Source organism: Schistocerca piceifrons, chromosome 10 (assembly GCF_021461385.2).
Source record: "Schistocerca piceifrons isolate TAMUIC-IGC-003096 chromosome 10, iqSchPice1.1, whole genome shotgun sequence".
Taxonomy (NCBI): domain Eukaryota; kingdom Metazoa; phylum Arthropoda; class Insecta; order Orthoptera; family Acrididae; genus Schistocerca; species Schistocerca piceifrons.
The window spans coordinates 13,812,430-13,835,771 of NC_060147.1; the positions used below are offsets into that span (position 1 = coordinate 13,812,430).

At 43.5% G+C, this 23,342-nt stretch overlaps 1 protein-coding gene across 1 annotated transcript in view; it reads right to left on the reverse strand.

Moving 5' to 3' along the window:
* LOC124719034 (chondroadherin-like protein) overlaps positions 1 to 23,342 on the reverse strand; it is a 174,832-nt gene that overhangs the window by 85,554 nt on the left and 65,936 nt on the right. Inside the window, exons 5-6 of the mRNA XM_047244702.1 lie at positions 21,759 to 21,877; positions 8,723 to 8,869 (exon numbers count right to left, since the gene is read on the reverse strand). Coding sequence (XP_047100658.1) covers positions 8,723 to 8,869; positions 21,759 to 21,877 — 266 coding nt within the window. The remainder of the gene's footprint in view (positions 1 to 8,722; positions 8,870 to 21,758; positions 21,878 to 23,342) is intronic.

Here is a 23,342-nt window from a genome sequence, read left to right on the forward strand (position 1 = left end):
CATTATATCTTAATCAAAAAGTTTCAGTTAAAGTGAGAGGAGAAAGTACAAACTGGATCAGACTAGGAAAAGGAGTAAGACAAGGATGCTGTCTAGCACCTACTCTTTTCAACCTCTACTTGGGAAATATGATTGACCAATGCTCATTAGATGACAAAGGAGTAGAAATTGGAGGAAGAAGAGTAGGGTGTTTGAGGTTTGCTGATGATGTTGTCCTTTTAGCCACAGGGGAAAAAGAATTACAGGATTTGGTGGACACCATTGCAACTAACGGAAAAAAATAGGGAATGAAAATTAACACAAATAAAACAAAAGTATTGGCACTAGGAGGAAATAAGGAAATAAAAATTATGCTGAATGGAGAAATACTAGAACAGGTGCAAAATTTTAAGTATCTTGGAAGCAGGATAGACACCGACTGGAAGTGCACCACAGAAATTAAAACAAGGATAGCAATGGCAAAAAGAGGCATTTTATAAGAAAAGGAGAATTTTCTGCAGCGGTCTGGACAGAGAACTCAGAAAGAGACTCATAAAATGTCTTGTATGGAGTGTTGTTCTATATGGCGCTGAAACATGGACTGTGAGGAAAAAAGACAGAGAAAGGCTGGAGGCTTTTGAGATCTGGACATGGTGGAGGGTGGAAAGAATAAGTTGGATGGACAGAGTAAAAACTGAAGAGGTACTGAGAAGAGTGGGAGAGAAAAGACAGTTACTAGATGTAATAAAAAGAAGAAAAAGAAATTGGATTGGGCATATATTAAGAAAGAATGACAGACTGATAAAAACAGTTTTAGAAGGTTATGTAGAAGGGAAAAGGAAGCAAGGAAGGAAGAGATTCCAGATACTGAATGACACGATGGACAGTACAACATACAGCAGCCTAAGAAGCAAGCAATGGATCGCAGAAAATGGAGAGGCAAAGGACCTGCTAATATAGCAGATAACTGATGATGATGATGAGAGTGAGTCCAACAAGTTTGTTTTGAAACAAGACACACACCACATACTGCCAACATTTGTACTATTGTTCATATACACCGAGGTGACAAAAGTCACGGGAGACCTCCTAATACAGTTTTGAACCTCCTTTTGCCCGGGGTAGTGGAGCAACTTGACGTGGCAATTTGATGGATCTGTGCACGAACTGCCATCTCAATTATGTCACATAGTGTCCCGTGGGATTCATAATCAGGTGATCTGTGTGCCAAAACTATTTGCTCAAATTGTCCAGAATGTTCTTCAAACCAACTGCACACAAGTTTAGCCAGGTGACACGGCACATTGTCACCCGTAAAAATTACATTGTTGTTTGGGAACTTGCAGTCCACAAATGGCTGCAAGTGGTCTCTGAGTAGCTGAACGTAACAATTCCCCATCAATTATCGGTTCGGTTGGACCGGAGGACCTGGTCCGTTCCAGGTAAACACAGCCCACACCATTATGGAGCCACCAGTACCTCGCACAGTGGCTTGTTGACAACTTGGTTCCACGGCTTTGTGGGGTCTGCTCCACACTCTAATCTTACCATCAGCTCTTACCAACTGAAATTGGGACTCACCTCACCAGACCACTGTTTTTCAGTGTCCCAGAGTCCAATGGACACAGTCACAAGCCCTGGTGAAGCACCGCAGGCAATATTGTGCTGTCAGCAAAGGCACTCGTGTCAGGGCACTTGCGTCGGTCATCTGCTGCCACAGCCCATTAATGCCACATTTCTACATCTACAACTACATCTACATTTATACTCCGCAAGCCACCTAACGATGTGTGGTGGAGGGCACTTTACGTGCCACTGTCATTACCTCCCTTTCCTGTTCCAGTCGCATATGGTTCGCGGGAAGAACGACTGCCGGAAAGCCTCCGTGCGCGCTCAAATCTCTCTAATTTTACATTCGTGATCTCCTCGGGAGGTATAAGTAGGGGGAAGCAATATATTCGATACCTCATCCAGAAACGCACCCTCTCAAAACCTGGACAGCAAGCTACACCGCGATGCAGAGCGCCTCTCTTGCAGAGTCTGCCACTCGAGTTTGCTAAACGTCTCCGTAACGCTATCACGCTTACCAAATAACCCTGTGACAAAATGCACCATTCTTCTTTGGATCTTTTCTATCTCCTCTGTCAACCTGACCTGGTACAGATCCCACACTGATGAGCAATAGTCAAGTATAGGTCGAATGAGTGTTTTGTAAGCCATCTCCTTTGTTGATGGACTACATTTTCTAAGGACTCTCCCAATGAATCTCAATCTGGCACCCGCCTTACCAAAAATTATTTTTATATGATCATTCCACTTCAAATCATTCTGTATGCATACTCCCAGATATTTTACAGGAGTAACTGCTACCAGTGTTTGTTCCACTATCATATAATCATAGAATAAAGGATCCTTCTTTCTATGTAATCACAATACATTACATTTGTCTACATTTGTCAGTTGCCACTCCCACCAAGTGCCTATCCGCTGCAGATCTTCCTGTATTTCGCTGCAATTTTCTAATGCTGCAACTTCTCTGTATGCTACAGCACTGCACTGCACTGTCCTAATGGATGAGTTTGTTGTTCGTCCCACATTGATTTTAGCAGTTATTTCACATGGTGTTGCTTGTCTGTTAGCACTGACAACTGTGTACAAACGCCACCACTCTCAATTGTCGTGTGAAGGCTGTCAGCCACTGCTTTGCACGTGCTGAGAGGTAATGCGTGAAATCTGGTATTCTTGGCCCACTCTCGACACTCTGGATCTCAGAATATTGAATTCTCTGACAACTTCCGAAATGAAATACCACACGTGTCTAGCTCCAACTACCATTCTCCATTCAGTATCTATTAATTCCCACTGTGTGCCCATAATCACATTGAAAACCATTTAATATGAATTACCTGACCATAAATGACAGCTCCGCTAATGCACTACCCTTATGTCAGGTGCATGCGATGCTGCTGCCATCTGTATCTTTGGCACATCACTATCCTGTGGCTTTTGTCACTTCAGTCTACATTGATTGGATAAAAAGCAGTGAAAACACAGTTAAAATTCATACCAGACTTTATTGACATTTGTTCACCATACCTTCAATACAGAGGACAAATGTAAGGATGTAGAGGCTTATCTCACAAGGGGTAAGATAGCTACTGCCTACAGGAAAATTAAAGAGACCTTTGGAGAAAAGAGAACCACTTGCATGAATATCAAGAGTTCAGATGGAAACCCAGCTCTAAGCAAAGAAGGGAAAGCAGAAATGTGGAAGGAGTATATAGAGGGTCTATACAGGGGTGATGTTCTTGAGGACAATATTATGGAAATGGACGAGGAGGTAGATGAAGATAAAATGGGAGATACGATACTGCATGAAGAGTTTGACAGAGCACTGAAAGACATGAATCGAAACAAGGCCCCGGGAGTAGACAACATTCCATTAGAACTACTGACGGCCTTGGGAGAGCCAGTCCTGAGAAAACTCTACCATCTGGTGAGCAAGATGCAAGAGACAGGCGAAATTCCCTCAGACTTCAAGAAGAATATAATAATTCCAATCCCAAAGAAAACAGGTGTTGGCAGATGTGAAAATTACTGAACTATCAGTTTAATAAGTCACAGCTGCAAAATACTAACACGAATTCTTTACAGATGAATGGAAAAACTGGTAGAAGGCAACCTCGGGGAAGACCAGTTTGGATTCCGTACAAATGTTGGAACCACGTGAGGCAACACTGACCTTACGACTTATCTTAGAAGAAAGATTAAGGAAAGACAAACCTACATTTCTAGCATTTGTAGACTTAGAGAAAGCTTTTGACAATGTTGACTGGAATAGTCTCTTTCAAATTCTGAAGGTGGCAGGGGTAAAATACAGGGAGCGAAAGGCTATTTACAATTTGTACAGAAACCAGATGGCAGTTATAAGAGTCGAGGGACATGAAAAGGAAGCAGTGGTTGGGAAGGGAGTGAGATAGGGTTGTAGCCTCTCCCCGATGCTATTCAATCTGTATATTGAGCAAGCAGTAAAGGAAACAAAAGAAAAGTTCAGAGTAGGTATTAAAATCCACAGAGAAGAAATAAAAACTGAGGTTCGCCGATGACATTGTAATTCTGTCAGAGACAGCAAAGACTTGGAAGAGCAGTTGAATGGAATGGACAGTGTCTTGAAAGGAGGGTATAAGATGAACATCAACAAAAGCAAAACAAGGATAATGGAATGTAGTCGAATTAAGTCGGGTGATGCTGAGGGAATTAGATTAGGAAATGAGACACATAAAGTAGTAAAGGAGTTTTGCTATTTGGGGAGCAAAATAACTGATGATAGTCGAAGTAGAGAGGATATAAAATGTAGACTGGCAATGGCAAGGAAAGCGTTTCTGAAGAACATGTTCTGAGGCATCAAGGGATCACCAATTTGGTATTGGAGGGCAGCGTGGAGGGTAAAAATTGTAGAGGGAGACCAAGAGATGAATACACTTGCAGATTCAGAAGGATGTAGGCTGCAGTAGGTACTGGGAGATGAAGAAGCTTGCACAGGATAGAGTAGCATGGAGAGCTGCATCAAACCAGTCTCAGGACTGAAGACCACAACAACAAGAACAACAACCACTTTCAATACAGTCGCCCCACATCTCAATTTCCTTCTCCCACAGACGTGGAAGTCGTACTCTGTCAGTGTAGCCGACTCTGTCAATGTCTCACAATGAATATCCTATGGCACAGGGGATATCTTCTCGTGTTGTAGCGCACACCAGAAGAGGTTGCTTCATTTTGATGAACAGGTCATAAACAGACAGACTCGTATCGGGTGAATACGGGGACGTTCCAGTATCTCCCACCCTCGCGTACGCACGGGCTCCTGCGTGAGGTCGACTGCGTCACATCGTGCGTTGTCACAAAGGATGATGGGAAGCGGTGCCAGAAGGAATCACTGTTGTGCACTCTGACCATGTGCTATGTCAATCTTCATCCGTGCACGTGGTTTACGTTTCCGAAACATACTGTTAGAGTACTTGAACTAGCCGCCTGCACTTTCAGACAGCACACTGCAACTGACTCAAACACAGCCATCGCCACTCACTGCACTATTTCAGCTGAACTTCCGCTATCTGTTTCTATAGTGGGCATGCCGTGTGATTCACATCCTTCATGTTACGGCAGTGTTGCCACAACTTTTTATCCGACCTGTGTTTCACTGCAATATGGGTACAAAGATAATAGGTATAAGAAATCAAACATAGTGCATGGCTACGAAGTCTTTTGCGATGTATTTCTTGAACAAATATTGGCTCTCCTATGTACAGGCTTGCAAAACACTTAACTAAATTGTTGGCGCCTATAATTGGTCACTGCCCACATCATATCAAGAATTCAAAAATGTTTGTTGATATCATAAAACAGACGAAGATAGGGCCAAATGATATCATGGTCAGCCTTGAAGTGGTTTCTCTGTTCACCAAAGTACCTGTGGATGACACATAACAACTGTTGGCTGCTCATTTTTCCTCAGAAATTTTGAAGATGTTCCGGCATAACTTGACGACCACTTATTTTTTATACAGTGTAAATTATTATGAAATGACAGATGGAACAGCCCCGGGTTCACCACTATCACCAGCAATAGCGAATTTTTTCATGGAGGATTTTGAAGAACGAGCATTGAGCAGTGCTCACCTATGCCCATCATGCTTCTACAGATACATCGATGACACTTTTTTAAATCTGGTCACATGGCAGTGACACACTGCAGCAGTTCATTGAACATTTGAATGGGGTACATCCAAACATAAAATTTACAATGGAAGTAGAGAATGAAGAGAGGTTACCTTTTTTAGATGTGTCGGTGGAGTGAAAACCGGATGGACGACTGGGCCATTCTGTGTACAGGAAGCCAACGCATACAGACTTATATCTGCATAGCCACAGCTTCCATCATCCGTCTCAGAAGAGACCTATGCTGAATAGTTTAGTACACAGAACCAGGACTATTTCTGGCAAGGACCACCTCGGTCACGAAATTAACCATTTGACGACTGTTTTCAAGAGGAATGGTTATTCTACTGGTGAAATTAAATCAGTATTGTCCAAGAAAGTAAGACACGATACCGTCCATGAACAAGAAGAGGACCAACACATAGCGCGGCTTCCATTTTGCAGTGCTACAACAAGCAAGATAGTCAGAGTCCTAAAGAGGCAAGGAATAAAACCAGTTTTCTGACCACCTAGGAAAATTAAGGAAATGTTGAGACCAGACAAAGATAGTCTCAACTTAAGGATGCCGGGAATTTATAGTATTCCTTGCAAATGTGGCAAGAATTACGTGGGCCAGTCGGTAAGAACCGTTGCTGACCATTGCACCGAGCACCATCGCCCCCTGAAATACAGGTATTTGGAAAAATCAGCGGTGGCTGAACATAGCCTGCTTAACAAGCGTAAGATTTTATTTGAAGAAATGAAAGTAATAGCCCACGCATTGAATTACTGGGACTCTGTGATCCAGGAAGCAGTCGAAATTAGACTCAGCGATAATAACTTTAACTGAGACAATGGCTATGCACTTAGGAGCACCTGGAAGAGTTCACTGGATAAAGAAAAATCGCAGAGGAAAACTTCCCACACTTTACCCCCTGATTCAAAGGATGGCACTGCAAGCAACGCGGGATAGAAACTACATCTATGGAAGTAGAGGGCACCACTTCACTATGCGCCACATTGCTGTTGCTATGACGTATTCCAGCCAATCAGAAGCCGTATAAAAGTGGGAGCCTCACTAGTTAACGACAGTCAGTTTTAGCCCTGACAATGACCATGGAGGTAGTGGTCGAAAGCTTGGAGTTTTATCCTGAATTGACGTGGCATGTACACCGAGAGATTTTTATTCAAACATAGTGCAATTACTCTGTAATGATCAAGCAGAGACTTCGGGCCCCTTATGTCAAAATATTCAGAAAATATCCCTGAACAACCTCTGAAATGCTGTCAGTGGAGTTGTGCCTTGTAGTGTATATCCAGGTATGCTACCTAGTTGGAACACAGTGGTTGCCTTTGAAACAAAATTCTTCTATTGCACCTTTCTCTTACTTAAAGATGTTCATAATCAGTTTTGATTTGTTTAAAAAGAAATGAAAACAGAAATGTAAAATGCTAGAAAATCAAATTAACAAACAGATTTTCCTTTTCACAATTACAGCAATTCATTACATTACATAGCAACTCATTAAAGTATAGCTAAAGAGGGCAGGAAAGATGTTGCCAGTGTATGTACCTGCACTCTGATCGGTGTAACTGATGTCTACAGTTAACTACATAGTGGTATAATTCTTGTAACTCTTAAATCACAAATATAAATACAATTTTGACATAATAAAACTCATGCCAGAAATACACTATCAGATCAAAAGCATCTGGACACACTATGTGATGTGGAACTGACCACAAAAGGTGGATACACCAGTATAAAAGGAGGTGGGGAGTACTGTCTAGTCAGTAGAGAAGCTGTAACAGGAGAGCAGGTTAGCCTAGAGCACTCGGTGACTTCAAACCTTGACCAATCATTGAATGTCACCTGAGTAATAAATTCACCAGGGAGATTCCAAACTTTCCAAAGCTGCAAAAGTAGACTGTTGATGATGTGATGGTGAAATGAAACACAAAGGAACGGCCAGCTAAACTGATACCAGGTGGATGTTGCATACTGACAGACAGGGACTGTCAAGCACTAAGAAGGGTGGCTGTGTAAAAAAAAAAAAAAATCACGCAAAATTAATGGAAAGAACATACGGGAGTTCCATAGTGCTACCAGCAGTTTAAGTAACACAGTGACTGGAATGAGATTTTCACTCTGCAGCAGAGTGTGCACTGATACAAAACTTCCTGCCAGATTAAAACTGAGTGCTGGACTGAGACTCTAACTCGAGACCTTTGCCTTTCGTGGGCAAGTTCATGCCTCGGTCCGACAAGCAGTTTTAATCTGCCAGGAAGTTTCACATCAGTACACACTCTGCTGCAGAGTGAAAAATCTCATTCTGGAAAAATCGCCCAGGCTGTGGCTAAGCCACATGTCTACAATATCCTTTCTTTCAGGAGTGCTAGTTCTCCAAGGTTTGCAGGAGAGCTTCTGTGAAGTTTGGGAGGTAGGAGACGAGGTACTGGCAGAAGTAAAGTTGTGAGAACGGGACGCAAGTCATGCTCGGGTAGTTCAGTCGGTAGAGCACTTGCCCACGAAAGGCAAAGGTCCAGAGTTTGAGTCACAGTCCGGCACACAATTTTAATCTGCCAGGAAGTTTTAACACAGTGACTGTCTGTACGGAGTTTGAAGGAACGGGTACAATGCTCGAGCAGCTCCTCATAAGCTACACTTTTCTGTAGTCAGACGCTCGATGTGGTGTGAAGTTCGATGCCACTGGACAGTGGATGACTGAAAATGAGTGATTTCCATGTGGTAAACTGACAGAAGGGTTTGGGTTTGGTGAATGCCTGTAGAGCATTGCAGGCTATCATGTGTAGTGCTAAAAGTGTAGCACAGAGAAGGTGGTGTTACAATACGGGGGTGTTTTTCATCGTTAGGGTGCGGTCCCCCAATTGCACTCAAGAAAATGCTAAATATGGAAGAATACGAATACATTTTACAGCACTATGTACTGTAGAGGAACAGTTTGGAGACAACATATATCTGTGCGTGTGCACGCATGCGTGCGTGGGTGTGGGTGTGGGCGTGGGGGGAGGTGGGCCACCTTACCGTGCGCAGCATGTTGACACCCAGGTCGAGCATTCTCAGCTTGCCGAGGCCCCGGAATGTTCCGGCGGAAATGCTGGCGATGCGGTTGCGGCTGAGATCCAGTGACTCCAGGTCTGGCAGCGAGGCCAGCTGGCTGTTCTCCAGGGTCTGGAACCGACAGGGGTGTCGTTTAACATCCTGACACAGCTCCGACAAGTTGCCGTGCTCCTCTACAACGCGGAATACCGACTGACTACTTGTGGCATTCTTTACAGAGAAATTTTCAAATTATATGACATGTTCCAGTAGCTGTCTACAATAGGTTATATAAGCTCACCTTGCACAACATGTCAACAGCAACAATTTTAGAAATTTATGAATGTTTTGCAGCATGATACAATAAAAACAATAGTAATAAGAAAAGAACAAAAGTCTAGGAAAAAATGAATAACAATTAAAAGAATGATTGGAAATAAAGAATACAAAAAATTAAAAAGCCCTCTATTATGACCCAAATATGATGTATATGCCCCACCAGTTTTTAACCTTTCAGACCTGAATTTTTTCTGGAGTTTTTTATGTGGTAATGCTCTTAGATGATTTTTAAATGATTTTAGATGCAAGATTCATGTACCCATTTTCAAAACATACTTTGTGCATGTGGCCTCATTTTAATGACTACAATAACTAATTACAAAATATTCTCTATTGTAACAAATAGTAAAATGATCATTCAATAATTACCGTGAAAAATAACAACATTCAATTATGTGGTGGAATATAGCAAACCGACCATATACGCGTACATTGGTGGTCGCCACTCTACACCGCCACCCCTTCCTGCCCTCTGCCGTAAAGAACGGACTTGGACTTGAGCCCGGAACCTTTGCCTTTTCTGGGCAACTGCTCTACTGAAATGGATCCTGTGATGTATTTCCATGTAACTCATTGCACTTTTCGTAAATCTAATATTGACTGTGGCCAATAGATTTATTCCAAATGAAAATGCTGCAAATGAAAACTGTTTTGTTCATCATAATCTGACATTCCAGTTAATTGCCCTGCCTCATCGGATACATCAGGTCTTGTCAGACCGCCCAAGTCAAGCAATGCTGGGGTGACTAGTATTCAGACAGGTAACTGCCTGGGAACACCACATACTGTTCGCTGCTTTCACTTCGTCTTTACGGCAAAGTGCAGGAGTGTAAAGTGCCGGAACCTCTCCGTGACACTGTCGATGCTGATCCGTCCGTCAGATGGGGACTTTATGCTTGGCGGGCACCTCAGCGGTGTGAGCAGTGGCTTGTGTACTGGGATTGGGTTTTACCTTCTCCCTTCCCTTCATCCTAACAAACCCAATACTAGACTGTACTCACATCCATTACACCCAAATATGCTCTACAAAATGTGATGACGGTGCTCACAACTCCAGAGAGTACCGCACCACAATCGATAAGCCACGCTCAAAATGCTCTTTGCACGGCAGCTGTACGGGTCGGGAGTACAAACTATATCGAGGTCTGCCAGGGGCCGTAGCTGCCAATCCGTACGCATCACACGTGTGGACAGTGGTCAGTTACTACCTCGTCAATCGCCGGAACACTGAGCTACGGTGGAAAATTCTCTTCAGTGCGCCAAGTCGCGTATAGTATTCAGTTACCACCGAGTCTACAAGCTTCGACGTTCGTCCATTGTCTCCGAGACTTAGGCTCTGTAGAGATCGTAGGCCAGGTTCGGACTCCGTGTAGGCCTCATTCGGAGGCACAGTGACGGGAGTTTAATATTTTAGAGGACTCCTAATAATTTCAAATTTAGAGGACTTGTAATAATTTCTAACATCTAATTGTGCTGGACATTTCACAAGAAGAAGCATCATTTACGTCAAGTATTTCTTCATATTTGACAAATATCATTTTATTACTAATTATTGAGAATATTTCTGATTGAAGATGAGCTACGCCACCCTACTGCATTTCAACACAAAATATACTCATACAACACACCTCTTACATATTTGCACGGAAAGGGCCAGTGTGTGCAGCGAAAGAACAGACTTTCCGACAGGCCGCTCAACCTGCCCCGTGAGATATCAGAGCCGACAGTGCCACACAACATTTACATACTATCTCGTTTTGTCTGGTGAAGTAGCACAATTTTACATTTCTGAACATTTAAAATGAGATTCCAATCTTTGTACCACTTTCAGATCATATCAAAATGTGACTGACTGTTCGAGCAGCCTTTTTCACACAGGATTTCATTGCTGCGAAAAATCTGAATTAGATTGGTGACGAGGTCATTGATACAGGGCGTCTCAAACTTGTTGGGTCAAATTGAAACAGGTGATAGTGGGTCCCCAACTGATAATATTGGTACAGGGAACAAATGGTCAGAAATGCATATTTATTGTGTTATGAACATACACAGCATACACCACGTATTAACAGTGTAGCTCACAGTAATTGTTCAAAGCAACAATCACTAGTTTCATCATGTGTACTGCAGTGGCACACGCAATTCTGTCACACTCTTGCAGGGATCCCAGGTGTCTGTGTTTACTGAAACAGGCAGCGGGCATAACTGGCATACACCTCTGGCTGCCAGTCATGTGATGACCGTGTGCAACACACCAGTGCATTAACCTGTGCTGCATGCACACCATTATCCCTGGTGTCATTTGTCCATTGCATCAGACAGCTTGTGATGTGTCCACAGAGAGGTGCATTACTGAGTACAGTGCATGACACACGGTCAAAGGTAGAATGTTACTCATCATGAGAATTGGCAGACACGCATTTAAACCGCTGTAAAGCAGCACGAATGTACAGAGAACACTTTTCCGACAGGCATCATTCTAACTGGAAGAAGTTTATCTCCACGGATACCAACTTATGACAGATGAGGGTCATTCTGCCACAGAGAGCTGGTGAAGGCTCCCGTCAGAGACGTACCTGAACACCGAACTTTGAGGAGATGGGTGTTGGATCGTGTGGCAAACCACACAGCAATAAGCACCCGCCAACTTGCCCATGAAATGCACATTTCAAAGCATACGGTATGGAGAGTACCGGTGGAACAGGTGTTACGTATACAATGTGTGCAGGCACTGGGACCATCAGATTTTGAGCCCCAAGTTCACTTCTGCTGCAGTGCCAGACATTGTACAGTTTTTATTGTTAATGTATGAGGTCTTATTCACCCAGGGAGGTATTTTCAACAGCTGCAATGGTCATGTCCAGAGTGAGGACAATCCCAATGCCACTCACATTGGCGGCCACCAGAAATTGATCCTCTCAAGATGTGGGCAACCATTACTGTCTCTCTGTTTCACTGGTCGACATTACCTGGTGTACCTGTGTGATGTACTGGCACAGTTCTTGAATACTGTACCACTTTTTGTCTGCAAAAACATGTGGTTTCAACACAATGCTGCCAACTTCAATATTAATGTGTGCAAGCACCTAAACAACATGTACCCCCCAATCATTGGATAGGGAGGGGAGGTCCTGTCCCATAGCTAGCACAACTGCTAGGCCTCACACCTCTGGACTTTTTCCTCTGGGGTTACTCCAAGATGTTGGTGTATGAAACCTGCATAGAAACAGATGAACTTCAGAAGAAGACCTGCTTGCTAGGGTACAAGCTGCCCATCTCCAGGTGCAACAGATACCAGGAATCTTTGAGAAAGTGTACATGTGCAGTTGTCGTGCATCCATTAAGACTTACAGTTGTTACACTGAACAATTACAAAGAACCACATTGTTGTTATGCGGTGTATGCTGTGTTCATCTCTAACAGAATACACATGCATTTCTGATCATTAGTTCCATATCCCAATATAATTTGTTCCAGTTTGATCCAAAAGGTTTGAGACATCCAGATACAACAACAATAGTAAGCAAGGGTCCCATTACACTTCGTTGGGCACACAAAGTTACTTCTGAATCTGTCAATGACTCACCCTCTAAGATAGTGTGTTGTGTCCTCCGTATCAAGAAATTCTCAAACCAGTTACAAATATCGCTTGTTACCCCATATGATCCTATCTTCATTCATGTAGAAGATATGCTGATGACTAAAAACATTGTCACCACTTGCTTAATAACATGTTGGTCCATATTCAGAATGCAATACGGCAGCAGTCCTGTGTGGCTTGGATTACACAAGTCCTAGGTAGTTTGTGGAGCTACGTAGTACCAAAGAGGACTGTTGATATTTTTAAAAATATCGAAAATCCAATATACTGATATTAAAAAATATCATTGTCAGCTCTCAATCTGTGAAAAAAAGGTATCGCTGCATCGATGGAGATAATATCAGTTGCACATTGTAAATATGTTGCCAATCTTAGAGCTTTATGTTTAAGTACTAATTTATTATCAGATATTCTGCACATCAACAAGCTAGCAGTCTGCCTCTCCCCCTTGTAGCAAGAATTTAAAGGAAAATGAAGCATGTTTACATTTGGTGATAAGCACTTTGCTAACATTGGTAACTGCATGTGAGTGGCACAATGAAAGGTGTCCAATGGGTGTATCATTCGCTTTTGTCACATTTCAGATTTGTCCAGAACACTTCATGTTACCTTTCCTATTTTTTCAACATCAGCAAACTAGCAGTTGTAGTGTCAAAACTGCATGGCAGAGCTAAACGCTGCAGTTTTTGTTGGAAGCACCGAGTGCCGACTACTTCAGCATTTCCTCTCATGTTTCTGTCCACCACAAACCAGTGTAGTTGTCATTTAGATTTTTGTTTATCACTTTCAGCAACTGTTTCTGAAGAATGCCGATGTGAAGAAATAGCACACTAATTGCGTTAAAAATTATTTTTTAACACAACTGGTGGGCTATTTCTTCACATCAGAAATCTTGTTATTCCATTCACATCACTACCCACCCGTGCAATCAGACTTTTTCTTTTGTCCCACCTACACTTACTTCACACTGTCAAAGAGAAAGACTGGGCCTGACGAAAACTCAAAAAGTAGTAAGACTTCCTCACACAGTGAAAGTAAAATTATGTACTACCACAATTTTAAAAAAATTGAGAAAAATATAATATAAAAAAATAAAATTATCAGCACTCGATATTGCCATTTTGATGCCAATTTATTTTTGGAAAGAATATCACCAATATATATCGGTACTTTTTGGAAAAAATATCACTATATCAATATTTTATCAATAGCCCTAGTACCAGATGTCTATGCACATATCATGCATTCCTCCAAATCACAGGCCGCTGGTTTGTGGTTATGAAGCTGGCACACAACAGCATCACAGATGTGTTCCATACGTGAATTTGCTTGTCAGTGGCTGCACTATTATGCTTCTCAAACCACTTAGGAAATTTCTGGCCTAGTGACATGGGCTTTTATCCTGCTGGAAAATGCCATTGCCATCAAGGAAATCTTCAGGTATGAACAGATGCAGGTGGTCCACAGTAATGTTCACAGAATCAACAGCTATCGAGGTGCATTCGATTACTACCACAGATCCCATGGAAGCCCAGGGGAATCCCTCCCCCCCCCCCCCCCCCATAGAATAATACTGCCTCCACTGGCCAACTACAGTGCTTGTATTGTGCAGCATTGGCCTGGTCGATAGCATGATAGGTGTCTGTTATATGAGGATGGTTTACAAGTCTGGTAAATTTGCATGAAAGACTGGAAAATTTTTGTTACATTTCCACTCTCTCATATAAAGAATTCTAACACTGTACGGCATACAGTTCATTGTTGACAGCAGTCTGATTTTAAATGTGTTCGGACAAGCAACAAAGACAAAGTGTTCCGGCTGTCCAGTTGACAGGTCACCACAATTGAAACCATTGACAAAACTAATGACGTGCTACTGCAAGACTGCCAAATAAAAATTGGTGACATTGCTGAGACTGTATGTGAGTGCATAATATCCTGCACGGAGAATGTGCTACGAAGAAGCTGTGTGTGAGGTAGATGCCACAATTGCTCAGTGTTGCCCAAAAGCTGATCGAGCATAATTTCTGGCAATGTGGAATCGTAATCCACAAGACTTTTTGTGTCAATTTGTGACAGTTGATGAAACCTGGATCCATCATTACACAGAAAAGCCAAATCAGCAGTTGAAACAATGTACAGAGGCAAATGAAAGTGCACCAAAGAAGGCAATTTGTCAGCTGGTAAGATTATGGCCACTGTTTGTTTGCATTCCTGAGGAATAATCACCACAGATTACTTGGGAAAAGACAGAACAATAAATAGACCATATTATGCTTCCTTGTTCAATTGTTTGAAACTTGCACTGGCTCAAAAAAATTAAGGCCGGCTCACAGAAAAGTGCTCTTTCACCAGATTAATGCACCCTCTCTCATGTTGGTGATAAAAATGGTGAAAGTTGGCGATAACAATGGAGAAAGTGCAAGAATTGGGCTTTGAATCGGTTCCTCATCCATCCTAATCACCAGACTTAGCTCCAAGTGACATTTTCCTGTTCCCTACCTCGAGACTTTGGCTTGCTGTTAAAGGAGGAGGAGGATAGTAGCACGTAACGTTCCGTCGACAACGAGGTTGTGAAATATGGAGTGTAAGCTCGCATTAGGGAAGGATGGAGAAGAAAATTGGCCCTGACCTTTCAAATGAACCATCCTGGCATTTGCATAAAGCAGTTAAGGGAAATCGTGGAAAACCTAAATCAGGATGGCCAGATGAGGGTTTGAATTGTCATCCTCCCAAATGTGAGTCCAGTGTGATAACCACTATGTTACCTCACTCAATTGCTGGGAAGAATATTTAATCAAATGAGGAAGTGATAATTGCAGTCAATGACTATTTTGCAGAGTTTGAAACAAACATTTTTTCTTGTTTTTTTCCCAGACTTATCAAACCACCCTCACAATTCTGTACCTGCCATATACAGTGGGGTGACAAGGGTCATGGGACACCTCCTGGTATCATGTTGGACCTCCTCATTCCTGACACAGTGCAGCAGTTCAATGTGGCATAGACTCAACAAGTCATTAGAAGCCCATTGCAAAAATATTGCGCCACATTACCTCTACAGCTGTCCGTAATTGTGGAAGTATTGCCAGTGCAGGATATTGTGTACAAACTGACCTGTCGATTATGTGCCATAAATGTTAAATGGTATAAATGGTGATCTGGGTAGCCAAATAATTTGCCCAAACTGTCCAGAATGTTCATCAAACCGATCGTGAACAATTGTGGGCCGGTGACACGACGCATTGTCACACACAAAAATTCGGCTGTCATTTGGGAATGTGAAGTTCACAAATGGCTGCAAATGGTCTCCGAGTAGCCGAACGTAACTATTTCCAGTCAATGATCAATTCAGTTGGACAAGAAGACCCAGTCCATTCTGTGTGAACCCAGCCCACACCATCACGGAGCACCATCAGCTTGCACAGTGCCTCATTTACAACTCAGCTCCACGGCTTTGTAGGACCTGCACCACACTCAAACCCTACCGTCAACTCTTACCAACTGAAACCGGGACTCATGTGACCGAGCCATGGTTTTCCAACGGTCTATGATCCAGCCGATACGGTCACGAGCCCAGGAGAGGCACTGCAGGTGATGTCGTGCTTCCAGAATAAGATTCTCACTCTGCAGCAGAGTGAGCGCTGATATGAAACTTCCTGGCAGATTCGAGTCTCGGTCCGGTACACTGTTTTAATCTGCCAGGAAGTTTCATATCAGTGCACACTCTGCTGCAGAGTGAAAATCTCATTCTGGAAACATCCCCCAAGGCTGTGGCTAAGCCATGTCTCCGCAATATCCTTTCTTTCAGGAGTGCTAGTTCTGCAAGGTTCGGAGGAGAGCTTCTGTGCAGTTTGGAAGGTAGGAGACGAGGTACTGGCAGAAGTGAAGCTGTGCGGACGGGGCGTGAGTTGTGCTTGGGTAGCTCAGATGGTAGAGCACTTGCCCACGAAAGGCAAAGGTCCCGAGTTCGAGTCTCGGTCTGGCACACCGTTTTAATCTGCCAGGAAGGTTCGATGTCATGCTGTTAAAAAAGCCACTTGCTTCAGTCATCTGCTGCCATAGCCTGTTGATGTCAGATTTCACTGTACTGTCCTAACAGATGCATTCATCATACATCTCACACTGATTCCGGCAATTACTTGATGCACTGTTGCTTGTCTGTTAGCACTGACAACTATATGCGAATGCTGCTGCTGCTCTCGGTCGTTAAGTGAAGGCTGTTGGCCTGGATTGTCTGTGGTTAGAGGTAATGCCTGAAATCTGGTATTCTCAGCACGCTCTTGGCACTGTAGATCTCAGACTATTCATCTCTCTAATGATTTCCAAAGCAGAATGTCCCATACGTAAATCTCTAACTACCATTCTGCATTTAAAGTCTGTTAATTCCCATCGTGTGGCAATAACCACGAATCCTTTTGATGTGAATCACCCGAGTACAAATGACATCTCCGCCAAAGCACTGCCCTTTTATTCGCTGTGTACATGATACTACTGCCATCTGTGTATGCGCATCCAGTGACTTTTACCACCTCAGCAACAGGCTCTGTGGCTATTCCATACAGATTGCTCTGGAGCAAAAATGCGTTTAGCTCGTGCATGATATGGTGTGCTTTTGAAAGAGACTGCATTGAATTACACTAAGAAAGATTAATAGCAATAATTTAAAATGGTTTGTACACATGCAGTGCTACTGGTATTGAGAATCTACATCTACATTTATACTCCGCAAGCCACCCAACGGTGTGTGGCGGAGGGCACTTTACGTGCCACTGTCATTACCTCACTTTCCTGTTCCAGTCGCGTATGGTTCGCGGGAAGTACGACTGCTGGAAAGCCTCCGTGCGCGCTCAAATCTCTCTAATTTTACATTTGTGATCTCCTCGGGAGGTATAAATACGGGGAAGCAATATATTCGATACCTCATCCAGAAACGCACCCTCTCGAAACCTGGACAGCAAGCTACACCGCGATGCAGAGCGCCTCTCTTGCAGAGTCTGCCACTCGAGTTTGCTAAACATATCTGTAACGCTGTCACGGTTACCAAATAACCATGTGATAAAATGCGCCGCTCTTCTTTGGATCTTCTCTGTCTCCTCCGTCAACCTGACCTGATACGGATCCCACACTGATGAGCAATAGTCAAGTATAGGTCGAACGACTGTTTCGTGAGCCACCTCCTTTGTTGATGGACTACATTTTCTAAGGACTCTCTCAATGAATCTCAACCTAGCACCCATCTTACCAACAATTAATTTTATATGATCACCCCACTTCAAATCATTCTGTACGCATACTCCCAGATATTTTACAGAAGTAACTGCTACCAGTGTTTGTTCCGCTATCATATAATCATACAATGTCCGCAGCTCGTGGTCTTGTGGTAGCATTGTCACTTCCCGCGCGCGGGGTCCCGGGTTCGATTCCCAGTGGGGCCAGGGATTTTCTCTGCCTCATGATAACTGGGTGTTGTGTGTCTTTCTCATCATTTCATCCCCATCCACATGCAAGTCGCCGAAGTGGCGTCAACTCGAAAGACTTGCACCAGGCGAACGGTCTACCCGACGGGAGGCCCTAGTCATGTGGCATTTCCATTTTTTCATACAATAAAGGATCCTTCTTTCTGTGTATTAGCAATACATTACATTTGTCTATGTTAATGGTCAGTTCCCACTCCCTGCACCAAGTGCCTATTCGCTGCAGATCTTCCTGCATTTGGCTGCAATTTTCTAATGCTGCAACTTCTCTGTATACTACAGCATCATCTCCAAAAAGCCGCACGGAACTTCCGACACTATCTACTCATATGGAATACTCTCTGTACACCAACTCCAGAACACAAAGTGAAGTGTTTCTTTGTTTTACGACTTGGTGAGGTGTATTGCAACAGTGTGGTTGCTTAGGCAATGTTATCAAATTAGTAGCAGAGTGGTACTCACCATTATGATTAATGTGGGGTAGGTCCTATTTTGTTTAAGGGTTGTTTCCGATTCATGAATGGATATCACAAGCCGGTATCACATTCACCAAAAGGTGAATGAGATATATGGTTTTCTAATCTGTGTTATGGAGTCTTGCTATGATTGTTATTAGGGCTCAACATGAATCATGACTGTTCAGTGTAAAATCTTTGTATTCTTAGGATCCAATTATAATTGCTAAATCAACAGATCATCACAAATATTGTTTTCTGTTAAGGACTTTTCATCATTTTAATTAAATGAAGTATGGTTTTTCAAATGTAAAGCTTTTTACTGATGTCAGGGGTAAAAATAATGGAAATGATTTTATGCCCCCAGCTCACTTACAGTTCGATGATTATCCTTATTCATGTTGTACGAGGTTCAGCAACGTGTTTCTGTGTCAGATTATGGAAGATAAGTTTGCTTCAGGAGCTTTGAGTAGCAGCAGTTCCATTGTTTTGTTATTGTCATCTGTAACAAATAACGTTGCTGGACCACAATAATGTATGGTAGATGTTTTGAGATGCCAACAGGATTTCCATGTCTGCGATGAATAGTTCCAAAGGGCAGTCAGAACATGTAAGAATATTATTTCTCTTGGGTTTTATTCACTTCTATGGAGGGCATTTTTATTTGTGCAAGTTCAAGTGGAACTTTGATGTCCTCTGCTAATAGCGAAGTCAATCCAGTTTTACAGACACTGTACAAGCATATCCAGACATGACCATTGACCGGAAGTAAGAAGAAATGTGATTCATCCTATCAGGTGATATCTTTCCATTGATTCGCAATTCTCTCATTGATCCTGTGCCCAATGATTCCACTGTGTCACCATTGGAACACAATGGGATTATCTTTTGTGGAGCCCAATGTTCAACTGTATGTGCTGAAGGGTGTGCTCCAGAACACTTATGGGTGTGCCAGCACTATTCTCTGTCAACAGATCTCCCACAGATCATCAGCTATATTCCTTCACTGAGGAAAACAAAATTCTGAGCTCAACGTTTCCCGATGAGGCACGTGTGTCCGACACTTTGTCAGCTGTTCGTGGTTTCACCATATTTCAACCACTTTCCGTAGGTGCTCAAGATCCACTACACCATTTCCGAGATGCTAGTTCCTAGATGAAATGAAATGATTGTGGATACCGATGGCTGGGAGTCCCCATATGAGGAAATTTGGCTGTCGAGGTGCAAATCTTTTCAGTCAATGCCACGTCGTGTGACACACGTGTCGATGATGACAAAATAGTGATGATAAAACACAACACCAATCCCCGAGTGGCAAAAATCTGTGACTCAGCTGGAAATCGAACCTGGACCTGTTTCATGGCAGTCAGACTTTCTGACCACTCAGCTAAAGGGGATGGTCCCTATGTAGGTGCTTTGCCATAATCTTTCCTTGTCAGAATGGCTCGTGCCAAGAATTTCACCATTTGCATCTGCATCGTCACTAGAATGACACCACCATTCATCTCTGCTGCTCTTGTATACCATCCACACCACATCACAATGCTGCACTGCCACCAGGCGGCATGCAGTCTCGCAGAGGCTCAGTGGTCATTGATGTGTGGTCTTGTGAAGTGAAATGACTTTTTGAAACGCTTATACATCTCCACCCGGGAACTATTCCCACCGTTGTGAAGTGGAATGTGTCTACATGGTGCAAAGTCACTTCACTCAGCATAATTACACTACTGGCCTTTAAAATTGCTACACCAAGAAGAAATGCAGATGATAAATGGGTATTCGTTGGACAAATATATTATACTAGAACTGACATGTGATTACATTTTCATGCAATTCGGGTGCATAGACCCTGAGAAATCAGTACCCAGAACAACCACCTCTGGCCGTAATAACTGCCTTGATACACCTGGGCATTCAGTCAAACAGAGCTTGGATGGCGTGTACAGGTACAGCTGTCCATGCAGCTTCAACACGATACCACAGTTCATCAAGAGTAGTGACTGGCGTATTGTGACGAGCCAGTTGCTCCACCACCATTGACCAGATGTTTTCAGTTGATGAGGGATCTGGAGAATGTGCTGGCCAGGGCAGCAGTCGAACATTTCCTGTATCCAGAAAGGCCCGTACAGGACCTGCAACATGCGTTCGTGCATTATCGTGCTGAAATGTAGGGTTTCGCAGGGATCGAATGCAGGGTAGAGCCACGGGTCGTAACACATCTGAAATGTAACATCCACTGTTTCAAGTGCCGTCAATGCGAACAAGAGGTGACCGAGACGTGTAACCAATGGCACCCCATACCATCATGCCGGGTGATATGCCAGTATGGCTATGACGAATACATGCTTCCAATGTGCATTCACCGCGATGTTGCCAAACACGGATGCGACCATCATGATGCTGTAAGCAGAACCTGGATTCATCCGTAAACATGAAGTTTTGCCATTCGTGCACCCAGGTTCGTCGTCGAGTACACCATCGCAGGCACTCTTGTCTGTGATGCAGTGTCAAGGGTAACCGCAGCCGTGGTCTCCGAGCTGATAGTCCACGCTGATGCAATTGTCATTGAACTGTTCGTGCAGATGGCTGTTGTCTTGCAAATGTCCCCATCATGTTGACTCAGAGATCGAGACGTGGCTGCATGATCCGTTACAGCTGTGCGGACAAGGTGCCTGTCATCTCGACTGCTAGTGATACGACGCCATTGGGATCCAGCACGGCGTTCCGTATTACCCTCATGAACCCACTGATTCCATATTCTGCTGACAGTCATTGGATCTTGACCAACACGAGCAGCAATGTCGCGATACGATAAACCGCAATTGCGATAGGCTACAATCCGATCTTTATCAAAGTCGGAAACGTGATGGTACACATTTCTCCTCCTTACACGAGTCATCACAACAACGTTTCACCAGGCAATGCCAGTCAACTGCTGTTTGTGTATGAGAAATCAGTTGGAAACTTTCCTCATGTCAGCACGTTGTAGGTGTCGCCACCGGCGCCAACCTCGTGTGAATGCTCTGAGAAGCTAATGATTTGCATATCACAGCATCTTCTTCCTGTCAGTTAAATTTCGCGTGTGTAGCACGTCATCTTCGTGGTGTAGCAAATTTTAATGGCCAGTAGTGTATATACCAGCTGCTCACCTGTATGGTGTTGGCAGAGAGGTTGAGGTGGCGGAGGCTGGCAAAGGCCTTTATGGCGGCGGCCGGCACCTCCTTCAGGAAGTTCTGCGACAGGTCCAGCTGCTCCAAGTTGTCCGCGCCTGCAAAAAGAGCGACAATGTACACTGCACGGTGGGAAGGACTTTACGTGTAGAAGCGCGGAACAGAGTTCCCGTCAACCCCCTATTGGTCCTTAGTTCTTCCCCAGTAAAGTCTTAGTGAAGATGGCCAAAAGCGTATGATGTCAAAAAAGGAAGCTTTCCTTTGGAGAAACTTCAAAAAACTGCTTTTGAGGTGTAACGAGCAAGTAGTTAACTTCATATTGAACTGATAGGAAGGAGGATAGATATCTCACACACCTCTCATGATGATTTTTCTTCTGGATTAAGTTCTGAGACCACTTATGTTCTTGCTATAAACAAGTATATACAGGGTGAAAAGTATTTAAACCGACAAACTCTGGGAGGTTGTAGGGGACATCAAAACAAATATTTTTCCCTAATGTCATTTTTACCTATGAGGATTATTTAAACCAGTGGAGGCCGTATTATGCTCTTCAGTTGTTCTAGGCCATATTAATATCTTCAGTTGTTAGAGGGCATATTACGCTCTTCCGTTGTAGGCAGCTGCTGTCCACTAGTGTAGTAGTGCATTGTCTCTGTTTACTAATGGAGCGATACACCTGGAGTGAGTACACTGATATGGTTGGTGCGTACTACGTAGCGCACCACAGCGGACGAGCTGCACAGCGGGTTTACCAACAACAATATCCTAATCGTCGTATCCCGTATCATACGACCTTTGCTGCTGTGTACCGACGTCTGCGTGAGACCGGGTCATTTAGTAGATTACCTGGACAGGGACGTCGTGTGGTAAGAACACTGCCATTTGAGGAAGCTGTCTTGCAGCATGTGGAGCGGGATCCTTCAATCAGCAGTCGTGCAATTGAACGTAACATGGGGACGAATGAGACGAATGTAAGAACAGCCCTTCAAGAGCAATTGTTACGTCCATTTCACTTACAGCGTGTCCACAACCTGGAACCAGTTGATTATCCACCCAGAGCACAATTTTCGCAGTGGTACCTGGAACAGTGTGAAATCCTCTGTGTTGTTTACCGATGAAGCAACGTTCGGACGTGATTGAGTCTTCAACGTGCACAATTCGCATGTTTGGAGTGGGGATAACCCACATGCCACAGTTACTAGCGCTCACCAAGTGCGATTCTTCGTTAATGTGTGGGACGGTGTTGTTGGGGGCTGTTTAATTGGGCCGTATCTGCTACGCAACCTTGTTTACGCAACTCCTGTTGCATCAGAAGAGGATCTGGTTGCCCGGATAGTAGCAGTAGCAGGAACAATTCAGGATACACCTGGGGTTTTTGCCCGTGTCAGACAGAACATGATCCGATGGTGTAACCTTTTTTTACGTGTCAATGGAGGCATTTTTGAAAATCTACTGTAATTGAAATTGGGTCGTGTTAATGTGTTGTCTCTTGGCCATAAAAAAAAAATGGAAAAGTGTTTCTTGGTTTAATTAATTTGCCTCCAGAGAAATCTTCCTCTA